General features: G+C 41.2%; 1 protein-coding gene across 1 annotated transcript in view; it reads left to right on the top strand.

Moving 5' to 3' along the window:
- The window catches only part of Hsd17b2 (hydroxysteroid (17-beta) dehydrogenase 2), a 99,948-nt gene extending 90,619 nt beyond the window's left edge, over window positions 1-9,329 (top strand). The window contains exons 6-7 of the mRNA XM_005413242.2: window positions 3,847-3,933; window positions 9,273-9,329. Coding sequence (XP_005413299.1) covers window positions 3,847-3,912 — 66 coding nt within the window. The 3' untranslated portion in view covers window positions 3,913-3,933; window positions 9,273-9,329. The remainder of the gene's footprint in view (window positions 1-3,846; window positions 3,934-9,272) is intronic.
- The last annotated feature ends 5,860 nt before the right edge of the window (window positions 9,330-15,189 follow it).

Here is a 15,189-nt window from a genome sequence, read left to right as displayed (position 1 = left end):
GGCTCTCAATGGCAGGAGCAAGAGTGGCCCATTGCATGGCATGTATTCCCAGGGGTTTCTCCATGTTTGAATGATTCACACATGTCCATGGGTGGGCATCTGCAGCCAGTGCATGGTGGGCCAATTGTGTCATTGCTTCTCTGTGTCATGGTTGTTCTCAATTGAGCGATAGCAGCTGGACTGAGGGCCGGCACGCAACAGCACTTGCCGCCGCGTGGCTCCCCCTGTGCTGGGGGCTCTCCTTCCAGGCGCCTATGAGGCAGGGAGCTAGCCAGTCAGAAGACCGGCACTCCCTGCCCATGGCTTCCCGTGCACCGGAGGCCCTCCTTCCGGACACCTACACCTCCCTTATATTGTGTGCAGGCTGCCTGCCCCAGGGTGGGTGTAGCGCTCACATCCGTAATCTCCAGCATTGGACCATGGTTCAATCAAAAACTCTAGAAGCCAGCCCCATGATTGCATGAGGCTTTGGAAGGACATCTAGACAGATACCATAACAGCAAGAAAATGTATTTAAAGCCTCCTTTGGAGTACCTATCACACAGCAGGTACTCAGTGGACATTATTTTCTTTTCCTGCTGCATAGGTTATGAACTGGCACAACCTTACCTAACAGACATATAACAGTAAGGATTTATCACTCACAAGTCTGTGGTTAATAGGCCAGGTGGCTCAGCTGATCGTGGCTGGACTCACTCACACATCTAAAGTGGAGAGCTGGCTATGGTAACTGCCCTCAGCAGGGACCCCTAGGATGACCCAGTTCTGCTCCTCATATTCTTATCCTGGGGAAGCCCAGCCTGTGCATGTTCTCAAGGCAATGATGATGGCACAGAGAGAACAAGTTAATGCATGCAAGCCTTCTTGTAGCATCAGCTCAAATCTTGCCTGTTGCTAAGTTTACAATATTCTATTGGCCGGAGCAGGCCAAACAACTTCAGTGAAAGGAGCTGTGATGTCACGTAGCAAACCACATACGTGCAGGAAGGAGTGAGCAATTGAAGCCACTGACATAATCAGTCTGCCTCGCCTATTGATTCTTTAGTGGGTTGACATTTCCTGAGCTCAGAGAGTAAAATTTCTGAATGGGAACCATGTCAAATGAATGACACATCATCCTTAGTATTATGATGTTAATTTATGGGTAGTAGCACACAGATCTGGGGACTCAACAGGTATACCCCTGTGATTACCAAGGCCCATCTGGTTTTGGAGGTCATCCTACCAGTGACCCCAGGCTTGAGTAAATTGACCTCAATGAGAGTGGAATAAATGAAGGTAAAAATTTGATGATACTTTGGAGTTGAAGGTGTGGAAAGTGGTTACTGGTTTCACATACCAATGAGAAGACCCATATGTCTATTAAATTATTTTGAAAATAAAGTTTTTTTTGCCTTTCTGAGACAGAGTTTCACTATGTAGTTCAGGCTGGCCTTGAACTCACTTTGTTGCCCAGGCTGGCCTTGAACTCACAGCGATCCTCCTGCCTCAGCCTCCCAAGTGCTGGGATTACAGGCATGTGCCACCATGCCCAGCCCTATTTTGAAAATTTGAAAGAACCCTACATGCTAGCCAGTAGACTGAGAAGAGAGGTCACATAATTAACAAGGTACAGTTCCTGTTCAAGGATTATGGCAGATAGATGATATCCAATAGGGTGACCACCAGCTGCACAGGGCTAGTAGGTACTGAAATGTGGCTAGCCCCAGATGACACAGAATGTCAAGTTTGCAATATTGTGTTTGGTCAACTTACTATAAAAAAAAGAAGAATGAAAAGTACTTAATCATCTTTTATACTGAGTGCATGTTGGAATGCTAACACTTCGGATATATTGGACTAAACAAAATATATCACCAAAATTAATTTAATCTCTTTCTGCTTTTTCAATGTATCTACTAAAAAATTTCAAATTACAAATACAGCTTGCAATATATTTCTAGAAGACAGCAATGTGCTAGACGTCATCAACGATGTAGTGAGGTAGCAGGACAGTAGTGAACAGCCCACATTCTGAAGCCAGATTGCCTCAGACATAGATTTAAATCTTTACTGTATCACTTGACAGCTCTCTTACCTTGGGCAAAATCCTCCACCTCTCTGTGCCTCATGTTCTTATCTGAAGAACTGAACAGTCAGATTACTTATTTTATAGTGAATGCTGTTATAAATTTCTTTATCTTTTTTTTTGTTTGTTTGTTTTTGGAGAGAAGGTTTATTTAGCTCACAGTTTGTAGAGCTTTCAGTCTTTAATTAGCTGGCTCTCAGGCAGGGTGGCATGGCAGACCAGCATTGCAGAGGAGAAACAGGTCATGGTGGCAGCAGGTGACAAAAGCAACAAAGGGGAAATTTCTTTAGCTTTATTGCTTGCTTTTTATTTTTTGCCAATGGAGATTGAACCCAGGGCCTTTGAAATGAGGTACACGTTCAGTCTTTTTAATTTTGAGACATGGTTCCACTAGCTTGCTTAGTTGTCCAGGCTGGGGTTGGATTTGGGATGCCTCAGCCTTCCAGCGTCCTAGAATTAGAGGCATGTGCCACCATGCCTGGCTTGTTTGAAGTCTTTGATGAGTTAATGCATGTAAAATGATTTGAATACTGTCTCATGTACATGGTGGTTAATATTTTAAGAATGTGATCAGTGCCAAGTCAGAATATGGTAATCAGCCATCTAATCCATGCAGGGAGTCAGAGACAACTTCTGAGGAAGATGGAGTTGGTGGCGGGGCGCTTTGTGGAGAGAATGTGTATGTGAGAGAGAGAGAGAGAGAGAGAAGAGAGAGGAGGTATCAGTGTGTAAAGGCTAAGCAGGCAAGAGGAGAGGTAGGAGGAGAGGCAATTACTGTACAGCCTCAAGGCCAAGTTTGCTGCATCCTGGGGCTGAAATTGCTGATTGAAACTGAGACCATAAGGAGGCAAGCATACAGTAGGGAGAGATCAGACTGGGAAAGGCTTGACAGCCATGGCAGGTGGTTCAACTTGATCCTAAGAGCTCTGAATATTGAAACTTTGGGAAGGAACAGAGAGTCATGGGCCACCTAGCATAAGGGGAAATTCCTGAGATAACACTCAGTCTCAACCTTAGCCGTCCACATAGACATCCCTCTGTTTCTATGAAGGATTGGTTTCAGGGCCTCCATAGATAATCACAGATGAATTTGTGGATAATCTGTGGATCAGTTAACTCTGACCTCCACAGAACTCGGAAACAAGCCATTCTAGCTTAGCAGCTGGACCAATTATTCACTCTCACGTCTGCAAGTCAGCTGCCGGCCAGTTGTTGAGCTTGAGCTTGGCTTGGCAGTTCAGCATGGATCTGAGGGTTGGGCTGCTCCTGGTTCATTTTAGGTTCATGTACGTGCCCAGGCTGAAGACACAGTGGAAGTCTGTCTGTGTAAGAGGCAGCCCCTTTCATACCAGCAGCCTAAATACCAGAGAGAAACAAAAACACATGATGAAACTTCTGAGCAGAACCTGCACACCTCACTCCCACCTAGATGCCCTTAGCTAGAAGAAGCCACGTGGCCAACCCACATCCCGGGAAAGTAAACTGCATTCCACAGTGTCAAGGGCATGAAGCAAGAAGGGCAAAGAACTGAGGCCTAAAGTGTGATCTCCCAAGAGTGGTTGTGGAGGCCTCTTCTGTGGAAGGAACACGTGGGCTGAGGATATGAGAAGGAATCAGGTGTGACCATGTCAATAGAGATTTTTAAATTGAGCAATGTTTTATGTACAATAAATACACACACACATATTAAGCATACAACTCAATGAGTTTTGAGAAATGTTTGCATGTTGATAGCCCACACGCATGGGAATAGGGGTCAAACATCTTTTCTTTTCCAGTTATTCCTGTACCCCTTGCTGAAAAGACTTCTCCTTCCCAATGGAATCACTCTGATGTCTTTGTAACGAGATCACTGACCACATAAGGTGGGTTTATATCTGAGCTCCCTTATATTCTTTATTTCTGTTGATCTGTTTGTCTATTTCATGCCCATGTCATAGGCTTTTTGCTTCTTTCTTTTTCTTTTTTTTTGTCTTTTTGTGAGGATGGAAACCAGGGGGTTGAACATGTAAGAGAAATTTTTTACTACTTCAGTACACCTCCCAGCCAACCCTCTTTTTCTGTCTTTTATTGGATAAATTAAGTTTTCTTTGACTTTCTATTTTTAACTCAACATATTCTATTTTGATTCCCTTGGTGGTTACTAAAAACTTTACCATGAACATTTAATGTTATATTTAAAAAATAATATCTACATAAATTTAAATTTCCAGTCTCTTCTTAAAGAAAATGATGCCCTTAGCATAAACCAGCTTCCTTAAAAATGATCCCCTCCCATTTTTCATTTTGTTTTCTGGAATTATTTTAAAAACCAGATCATTATTTATAATTAATGCATATTTAGATTTTCCAAGTAATTGCACAATTTATAATTAATGAGTATTTCAGTTTTCAAACCACTACTTTCTGATTTTGCCCTCCCTAATGCTTCTTGTATGACACAACTCTTCAGTGTTTCTTTGAAGGAAGGTCTGTGAAAAGCAGTAGCTCTTGGTCTCTCTGTTTGTGAAAACAAATTTCAACCTACAGTTCGATATCCAAATGACCTATTAAGAAGAGAGGTTCTAGTTTTGAACACCAGTTTAAGGTCTAGCTCCTAAAAGATGTATCTTTCCTAAATCCTCACATTGGCCATACAATTCTGCTTTATGTGTAGTGTGGCTGAGTTCCCATGGTGGCAACTAAAACATTTTCTCTATTGCTTTTGTGTTTGACTATGTGTTTTGAAACTTAGGAATTCTGTACGTGTTTGGTCTTCTGTCATGAGCAGGCATGATGAGAGTCAGGCAAAACAATATGTGGGCAAAGAAAAGGGCAAGTGAATTCACTGTAATGTGGTGAGAAGTTTGGAGAGAAAGCCAGGGCGTCACGGTGTAGTGAGGGAGAGGGAGCTCATGAACGTGACTGCAAGGGCAGGGGCAGGTCACACAGGGCCAGGGAAAGGAGCAGAGAGTTCATTCTCAGTGTGATGGAAATCCATGGGAAGATCTGAAGAGGAGAAATGACAAGATAAATTTCTAGATTTACAAAGTAATTTGGCATCTGTGGCTGGTTTTCTCATTCTGTTTACTTATCCGGCTCCTTACAACGCTTGATTTTACTTTCATATACAAATGCCTGTTTACATAGCCTCCAGGAATTTACATTTTGAGAATGCTTTCTACAATATAAATAAAAGTTTCCAACATTAGGCTGCAAGCCATAAGAAATCATGTCAAAGCACTGGCTTAACCCTGGGTTATAAATTGTTTGAGTCAGAGGAAGCAAAAACATAATTTGCATTAAATTTGGCTAATTTTTGACTAACTTAAATATATCAAGTAATTATTTAAGAAAAAAAAATTTAATGGGTCTGGTTTTGTAGTTCAGGCTGGCCTCAAACTCATTATATAGCTCAGGTTATCCTCAAACTCATGATGATCTTCCTGCCTCATCCTCCCAAATGTTGGTATTACAGGTGTGTGCCACCATATCCGGTGTATCCACTTTTTTATAGGGTTGAAATTTTCCAACACAAAATTCTTCGATAATTTAAAAAGCAATTTTAAAACATTCAATAAAAATATTACCTAATCAATATGAACCTTCCAGAGAAAAATTTCTGCGATGCTTCTCCTTTACAATGATTCTTAATTTCATGTATTACCTACCCATCCACCCACCATCAATCCATTCATCTGATCATTATCCATTCACCACCAGTTCATCCAATCATCCATCCATCCATGCTTCCATCCATCCATGCATCCATCCATGCATCCATCCACCCATCTCTATACATCTACATACCCATCCCTGCATGCCTTTATCTAATTACTGATCAATATCTGTCGATCTATTCTTAAATTATCTATAACAATCATCCAAATGTCTGGTTCTGAGTTGTTGCCTTAAACTGTGTTCCCTGAAAATCAGAGCCTGAGAAAAAGCTTCAAGTGCCAGCACTTTACTTTGAAAGAAAAACTTGGAGGGGGCAAGAAGGGAAAGAGGTCAGTCAGCCTCCTTATTGGCTAATTCAGGCACCGAGGGCAACTACAGCTTCCTTCCTGAGGAATTCTACAAGGCAGTGTTAAACACACACCCCAGAATTGTTCCTGTTGAATGGTGATAGGTGTTTTGATACCAGCTATGGTCAGTGATTAGTTGAGGGCTGTTCCAAGAAGTTAAGTCTCTGGAACTTCCCAGTATACTATGCCTGGACCAGGTATTCTTCCACAGCTTCATAAAAAGGCCATTTCTTATGCTTCCATAGATCAAATCTTTAAATAGGGCTTAGTAGACTTAATTTTGAGTGTATCTTGAGGTATGTGTGCTGGTGCATGCCTATCATCACAGCTACTTAGAAGCTGAGGCAGGGGGACCACCTGTACCTATGAGCTTAAGACCAGCCTGAGCAACAGAGAGGGTCCTCATCTAAAAAAAAAAAAAAAACAAACACATCTTACTGTATGTAAGTTACACTTGAATGTGGACTAAAACCAGCAACAATAATTCTTTTAGTATGCTCACAGATCTGTGAGATAAAAAAGACCTTTAAGGTGAAGATTTGTCCTGACCTTTCACAAGGCTCCTAACCTTGTTGAAACCCTCAACTTTAACTCATTCTCTTTATTGGCCTCTTGGAGAAGTTCAGGGAAGGAAAAACCTTCCATTATTCCTCTTTTTTCCTTTTAAAGAGTGAAAATATTTATTCTTCATCAAGAAAATGAAGAGTGAGTTGATGCATATTTAAATTTTATACTGGGTTGATTTAATTTGAATTAGGATTTTTGATTTAATATGAATTAGAATTTTTGCAGTAAGACCGTACCAATTCTAACACTTTAAGTAATAAAACCAATAAGTTTCCGACATGCATAATTCATATTCAACAGAGCTTTTCTTAGCTTCCTAATTATTACTTCCTTCCATGGTTGCAGTCGTTGGCATCTGTTTAGTGGCTTTCTTGGTTTTTGCATTCTCTTTATGAGAAGTAAGCTCAGAGAGATTTCAGGCATTTCTTAGTCTTCCTCTGCTGCTCCCAGATATAAACGCTGGAACTATCAGATTTTTTATTTGAAAATGACTGACTACAGGTCCACGCGTGTTGAGGGTGTTTTCAAGTCCCTTTTTTCCCCAGCCTTAGTATCCGGGGTGGTTCGGCCTCGTTATGGGACTAGAAGCTTGCACCTTCACTTGCTCTTACCAGTGAGACTTCTGACACAGTGGTTTCCTGTTCAGTTCCTGCTGGAGGGCCTCAGCTGCTTCTGCCGCCTTTGCTCCTGATGACAGAGGCAACCTCAGCTTTGTACATCCGGCCGTTATGGACTGTCGTTTCTCCAAATCCAGGTGCCAACTTTCCCAGTATCAAGGGGAAAGAGGCCATCATCTCTTGGACAATTTTCCTAAATTCAGCTACAGTGTTACCATTATTTTGTATAAGGATGAGCCAACCTGTAACAACATACTGGGATTAGTTTCTTCCCTTGAGATTATCTCTAGCAATATCAGCACTGTGGCTTATCCCATATTGCTGATTCATCCTGCCTAATTTGGGGAAATGTTTTCCTTTCTCCAAATCTTGTCATCCAACTCACAGAAGAGATTTCATGGGGATTCAGATAAAGCTTCTGAAACTCAACCAGTAGTAAGGGAAAGGCAAGTGAAAATAGCAGCGAGACGTGACGCTTCTCACACACAAGATGGAGGACATTTGAAAGTTGGTGTTTCAATTATTTTTTGCTGTGCAACCAACTTCCATGGCACCCAGGGAGTCCAGTGCTAGATAGCAAGGAAAGGCTTGGAGGCCACACCCTTACATTTTCCTGACATCTCAAGAAATGGTCTTAGAGCTGCGTACTTGGCTTTGAGGATTTACCTCAACCTTTTCCCGATACCAAAGGCTCCGGTTTTGATCTTTGCATTTTCTTACTTTGAGGACCTTTGCTTGCTAGAAAAGCAACTACCTGGGGCTTAAAACTTTTCCTTAAATTGTAATAAAGTACTACATGGTTCCTCCTTTAGCTTCTCTTTTGCATTTTCCCATAAGCATTCAGAAAAGCCATTTGTCATTTTTAACATTCTGCCTGGGAATTTTCCTAGCCTAATCTTATCAGATGAAGTAAACTCCAGAGTTAATTTCTGGGAATTACCAGCCTCAAATGCGTTGTATCTCCTGCTTCACAGAAGAGTTAGAACTGGTGCCAAGATTCAGCTGGAGGAAACAGTGTATCTCAGACTAGTAAAGTCCTACTTCTGATCTCCTGGGGAAAATACTGACATTAACTTCACTACTCTTAAGCCTGAAACCAAAGACTTTGAGTTTTGCGAATCTGTGCCTTTAGACAGAAAGAAAATATTGAAGTATGGAAAAACTTTGAGAAACCCAATGTTTATTAGACAAATTCATAGAAGAGAGTCACTGGAAACACTTGTATGAGGTTGGGTAAATAGAAAACATTTTTCATTCAGTTCACTACTATCTTTTAAACACTTACTGTTTGCAGAGGACTGCATGAAGAACTTGTGCTTGGACCCAGACAAGGAGTAAAGTATATTCCTTGCTTTCAGATAGGTAGTATTTTAAGACTATGTGAATAACAAATAGCTATATTCCAGTTGTGCCCTCTTTAGAATCATGTGTACCATCTTTCTTAATATCACTAATATTGAAAATACCCTATGCCTAAAAACACTTGTGTCTAAAACTGGTTGTGAATATGAAATTAGCACATAACGTTTGTAAGAAGTTGGTGTATAAAAAGGAAATATTAAAAAATACCAGCTAGAACAGTATGATTCTGAAAGATTCTGTTTGGGAAAAAAATTAAGGTCTTGGGTTAAGTGCTTTCATACCTGTTTCCCAGTTACATTCTTTTCTTTTTCCCTATGGTGTGATTTGAGAAAGAAACAAGCTTTATAGTTAGTCTACAGTTGTCTGGGTTCAAATCCTGATCTTACGATTTAAAAGCTGTGTGGTATAGGTGCAGTGAATATCTCTGTGCCTGTATTTCCTCATGGGAGAAATGAAGATAATTCTTTACATCTCTGACCTATTCTCCCATGCCTGACCCACTGTTAAGTTCAGTATTTGTTAAACAAATGCGTGATGACAAGAATGCTCTTGAGACTTAATGATAAGTCTCCTTAGCATGGCTGTCACAGGGGCTGCTCTTGGGGAACAGCCATCAGAGCAACTGCTTTCTCCTTCCATGTTTTACTCCAGGTCACATCTTGACCCCACCATCATCTGTTCCCTTCCTAATTAAACACCTGAAACGAGCTCAGACCTCCGAGTGTGGCTTTGTACATCACCCTCCTGGTGTAGCTTGGAGTTTCTGCTCCTATGGACTCCAGAGTGTGATCTGTGGTTGGAACTAGCCTTATTTCTATGTTATTGTTCATTTTTGATTTGTGGCCACCCCAAAGTCTCAGTAAGGTTAAATGAGACTCTGAGGGGGGAGTAGAGATTTGTCAATAATAGCATCCAGATGTGGTATATTTAATGATACAACTATCAGTGATGATTCTCACAGCAGAGCAGAATATTTGAAGTGGGGACCTTGCAAAGAGGGAGAGATGTCTCACAAAGTCTGCCAATATTTTTTAGACTGTCATCTTCTTTCCTGAATAGTCTCATTTGATCCTGCTACAGTTTTGCAACAATGCAGGGTCACTCCTGCTCGTTTTTCTCCCATCCAGATGATGCAGATGGGAAAGATATTAGTCAGAGATGCCTTCCAGATCAAATATATCTTAAGGCAAACAGTGCCACTTGGCAGATTGAGCCCAAGAACTCTTGCTTTTATGAATATCCTAAAAGTCAGTGTGTCTTTTTGCTAGGGAGAATAAAAACATGGGGCCACCTGGACAACAAGCAAAATATGTTCAAAGAAAATTCTGGGTAGAATATTGAGCTATTAGTTTGAAAAGTGGTATTCTGTCTATGCAAATGAATTTTTTTTATCTAAACAGAGATAAACAAGGTACATTTATGGGCCAGTGGCTTTCATAAAGTTTGGAATGGAAAGGAAAACTGAATGTATAACGAGAAGGGTGTAGTCCTTCAGGAACTTAGAGAGCCACCAAGTAATTTTAATAAACCATATATGTGAGGATATTCCTGGAGGAGAAGGTAAGCCAGACCACAATCTCTCACAAGGCTGCCAGGACACCTTTGATTCAAATGCTAAGACATTTGTATATTCTCTAAGGCCAAGACCTGGGAAAATATAAGCATGGTTTGCCAGGCAAGGAGGGAAATACCTTTACAAAACATATCCCTTTATACTTTTGTAAGAGACATTCAAAAGCAGAAGCTCTGTAGAGGATTTTCTTGTAATTACCACTGTAACTACATCTTCTTTCCTCTCCAAGTATTCCACTTTGACAGAGTTGATCAACCAATGTGTTAGTGAATGGGTGGTGCTATGAACAAAATGTAGATTATCTGTTAAACTGAGCTTTATATCCATTAGCCAGTGGTATTCAGTGTTCCTCCCCAAGATCTGGGATGGTAAGGGGTTCTAGGCATCTTATTTGGAGGCCTCGTTTCTGCAGCACTAACCACTGATGTACTTGCCTCCGGAATAGGTGATTCCATTAGTTTCCTGAGACACAAACTCCCTGATTCCATTCGAAGTGTCTTCCTGTAAAGATAAATACACATTCCACAGAGACATAATCAGTTGTTTGTGTTTCATAGTACAGTGAGGAATAAACTTGAATATCGAGAGACTAGGGATACGAATGGACAATGGCCAGGCTATATATAAAAACAAAGTTTTAATTCATAACCTGCAGCGATCTGCCCAAGAACCAGCCCCTTATCTGCAATGAATAACTTAGGTGACCAGTTTGCTCTATAAGTCAAACCTGTAGGAAACCAGATTGCTATCTCTAGTGAAAATCATTGAAGTTAATAATAATTTCTGCAGTAATAGCCGTTTGGCCAGGATGTAACTGCAGCTCCCCTCCCCCACCTCTACCCTGCTTCTCACTTAGGAGCAACCAGGGAAAGCCAACTGTGTACCTCTTACCAATCATACAGGGTGTCTAGGGTTTTCTGCTTGTAGTTAACTTGCTTCCAGCTTCCTTCCTCATGACAAGAGCCTCCAACTAGAGCATACCTGTATCTTTCTGTTGTTTTGTTTGTTTGTTTCTGTTTTTGTTTTGGTGGTACTTGGTACTGAACCTAAGGGTACTGTACCATTAAGTTATAGCCCTGGTCCTTTTCATTTTTTAAGACAGTGTGGCTCAGGTTGGCCTCAAACTTGTGATTTCCCTGCTTGAGACTCCCTGAGTGCTGGGATTAGAGGGACAGACATGGTGGAGAGACACATGACATGGTGACCATCAGCCTTCCTTTAAAAAAACCTATAAAGTTTTCCTACCCCTCTGCCTGCTTTTGAGGCTCTGTTAAAATGCAAGCAGTGGTGGCTGACTCCTTTGCTACAGGGAGTGCAGAATAAACAGCCTTGCTTTTCTCATTTATTTGGTTGTGTCTTTCATTTATTTGCACAGCACTGTAGTTTAATAAATAGACTTTGTGGGCCTACTGGTTTCCAGGTTATCCCAACTGATGTTCATTCATTTATTCATTTACTAAAGAAACGTTTACTGAAAGTTTAACATGGGCCATATTGCTTGCTAAACATAGGGGCAATTAAACAGCACCTCCAGTAGAAGACCGCAGCTTCACAACTAAGAAGAACAGAATGAGCTGCTGTCCATTCAGTGCGCATCAAGGTATTGGGCCAGTGTTTTCTTTTTTCTATTTTTTTTTGTTTTTTTTTTGTTTTTTTGAGACAGTCTCTGTATGCAGTTCAGGCTGACTATGAACTCACGATGTGGCTGAGGGTGGCCTTCAACTCACAGCGATCCTCCTGCCTCAGCCTCCCAAGTGCTGGGATTACAGGCATGCACCACCATGCAGGGCCAGTGCTTTCTAAAAATGGTATGTGAACTGCTGGTTACATGAGGTAATTCCCAGGAAGGTGAAATGCAAGGAAAACGTTTACTTTAATAATCATAAAATTCAATGCAGGTTAGAGAAATAAGCATTGAAATCCACCAAACCCTTCACTTCACAGATATTGTTGCTTTAGAATGAGTTTGCATCAGTAAAAATCTACTAAGGAAATAAAAATCACTGTAGAGGAAAGAAGGCTCTCTATCTCCCTTAGTTCTTACATGGGTTCTTTGACCTGATCTAGGAACTCAATTAAGATAAGAGCTGCATAACAAAAGCATAAAAGTTTTATTAATTTTATAGGTACATGAACATCTTCACAAGAGAGTGAAATTTGAAGAAATAACCAAAATTGTGGTGCTTATATGTTTACAGACACAGAATAATAAATTTGTGATGGAATGACAGGACAAATGAAGATCTGGACTAAGGTAGTAAATTGTAGGGAGAGATACATGGGGAGTGTCAAAGCTCCTGCAAGATAAAGTTTACTTCAAAGGGTTTGTTTACCTAGGCTCACTGCAGTCCCAATTACTGGCCTCTGAGGTCAAGGCTATTTTCTAACCTTCCACTCCTTCTAAAAGAATCTTTATGGCCTGCTACATGTGAGAAAAGTCAGGCCAAAGGAACCTTTGTGAAGTTACAGTTCCTCAGATGATTTCAGTTTGAAATAATCAATAGACCAATTTGGCATATTTTACTTTCACTCCTTTAACATCCCTATTTTAACAGAGAATATCAATACAAAGAATTGTAAGTTGGACTGTAAAGAATGACAAAAGGCAAAAAGAGAACAGTAAGATGGCACGGAGGAAGCTGCCACAGGTAGGGAAGAGGTTGGAGTTGTTAAAAGTGTAGAAGTGTGGTCTGGGGATATAGCTCAGCGGCACAGCGCCTGCCTGGCAAAGGCAAAGTCCTGAGTTCAATTTCCGGTATCAAAAAAAGAAAAAGAAAAAACAGTTTAGAAGCTGAGGGGACCCAGAGAGGTAAAACTTAAGAGTTGCTGCTCAGTTAGTATTAGTTCCTCAGAATTGAGCGTTAGGAGTGTGGGGGTATGGGCGTGGTGGGGCAGTGGGCCAAGTATGGGACAAATGTCTGAGTGGGAGCCAGGGTGGGGATGGTGCTGAGATGTCTCTGAGGGATTGGTATGCGGCTATTTCAGCAAGTGTTGGAAGCACCGTAAACTGGTACTGTATTAACAAGTCATTGCAACACTGCCCTCTGTGGGTGGAGGTGTTTGGAGCATGACAAAGGAATAGGTAGCAAAGAGGAAGCAGTTAGGATCAAAACTTCCTTCCTCTAGGCTTGCCACCTCTCTGGCATCCACTGGCTGATCTCAGAAACGAGCCAGCTTGCTAGAAGCAATGAGGTTTGCTTAGCCCATGACAGGCTCCAAAGCTTAGTACGGTCTGACCTCTGAATCTGTGGGTTCCACATGTGTGGACTGGATCAACTGCGGATCAAAAATATTGTTATATGTACTGTAACTGTTATTCCCAAAATAACACAGTGTAACAGCTATTTATGTGACATTTACACTGTAGTAGGTCCTGTAAGTCATCTAGAGATGATTTAAGGTCTAGTGGAGGATGTGCTAAAGTTATATGCAAATATTACACCATTTATATAAAGGACTTGAGCATCTTCGTACTCTGGTACTTTTGAGGAGTCCTGGAACTAACCTCCTTGGATACCTAATGATGACTACAGAGGGTGAGGCTGGATCGAATAGAAGCAATAGTTTAATATCTGCTATAGTCCATGGCCTCCACATTCAGCTGCCACAAATCTCTTCTAAACATGGCCTTCCAGCAACAAGAGAAACATCTATTTTCACTTAATGTACTGCACAAGTCCTTTGTATATAAGATAATCCTCATGCTGCCTCCAAATTGAGACACAAAATTCCAGCAATTTCTGGGACAGTCACACTACTCGTCTTGACTTTGTTAATCACAACTAAACTTTAGTTACAGACCCACCTGAAAATTATTAAGACTAAATAGCAAAATTAACCCCTTAAAACACATCATAAAGGAGGGGAAGAAGAAATTAGCACGTGTGTATATGAAGAAAATTATGTGCAACTGCTGCAGAAAACTGTTTCTGGAACTGGTTCCTCACAGGCTGTAGTTTACTGAATTTCATTCTCCCCTACACATTCCATGTTTCTTCTTCCATCAGCTCCTCTGGGTTTGTATCTGGTAGGGTATTCCAAACCTCATTGCCTCAAGGATCGAAATCATTCCCCCGTGAGATTGCTGTTTTCCATTAACGTGTTATTAGACATGCAAGGGCTAAAAATGCCCTGGCAAATTCCCTGGGTTGAAGATAATGCTCCCTCACCTGCTGTGTGGGAATGGCACAGGTGCCCCTTTGTTGCCAGATCACTTGCACCAGCCAGAAGTGTAAATAAACTCTTAGTGGTTGGTTTAGTGGTAAAATGACCAGATGGTCTCAATTTGTTTTAATGAAACCAGTTTCCCCATAAGGGAGCACTCTTGCCTGGGAAGCCATCAAGGAAGGCAGGAAGCCAATCATCTGAGAAGAGTACAAGGAGCTGTCCCACTAACTTGATCACAGACCTCCCTTTTTGACTAGGGAACAGCCCCATGTAGTGGTCACAAAGTCTAAGCATACATTTCCTTTGGTTAGGCGGAGTGCTGTAGTTTATCGCATGCCATGCCCAAGTCTTCAGCAGGCCACCCCACCATTCTGTTATGCCTGCTGCTCCTGAGTGATGGGAATATGGTATGGCCAGGAAACTCCAAAGGACTGAGCGTACCATCTCATTTCTTTTACTGTACTGTGAAATGGGTTTGTCAATCAGAAGTAATGGTGTACTGAATATCACGAGTCCAATTAGTGGATTCCAGTGCTGGTACTATGGAGGAAGGAGGTAGTACTGCTCCAAGATGGAGAGAACTGGAAGATGCACCATTCTTACTCTCACAGTGAAAAAGGATCAGGTCATACTTTCACAACTTTTTTCATAACTCATCAGAGCCGAAGACACAGAGAAGCCAAAATTGAGAGATTCAGGGAGAAAGGAGACACATACTTCATTTATTTGCTGGGAACAAAATTAAATGAAATCATTAATTCTCAGAAGGCCTCAGCACACATCTTCGGACAGACAGATACATATAACTCTGTGTTTCTGTATTTATTT

The sequence above is a fragment of the Chinchilla lanigera genome, unplaced genomic scaffold (genome assembly GCF_000276665.1).
Source record: "Chinchilla lanigera isolate Chin_1 unplaced genomic scaffold, ChiLan1.0 scaffold00163, whole genome shotgun sequence".
NCBI classification, from domain to species: Eukaryota; Metazoa; Chordata; class Mammalia; order Rodentia; family Chinchillidae; genus Chinchilla; species Chinchilla lanigera.
Note: the sequence above shows the minus strand (reverse complement) of the source record. Positions and strands in the feature narration are given on the sequence as shown.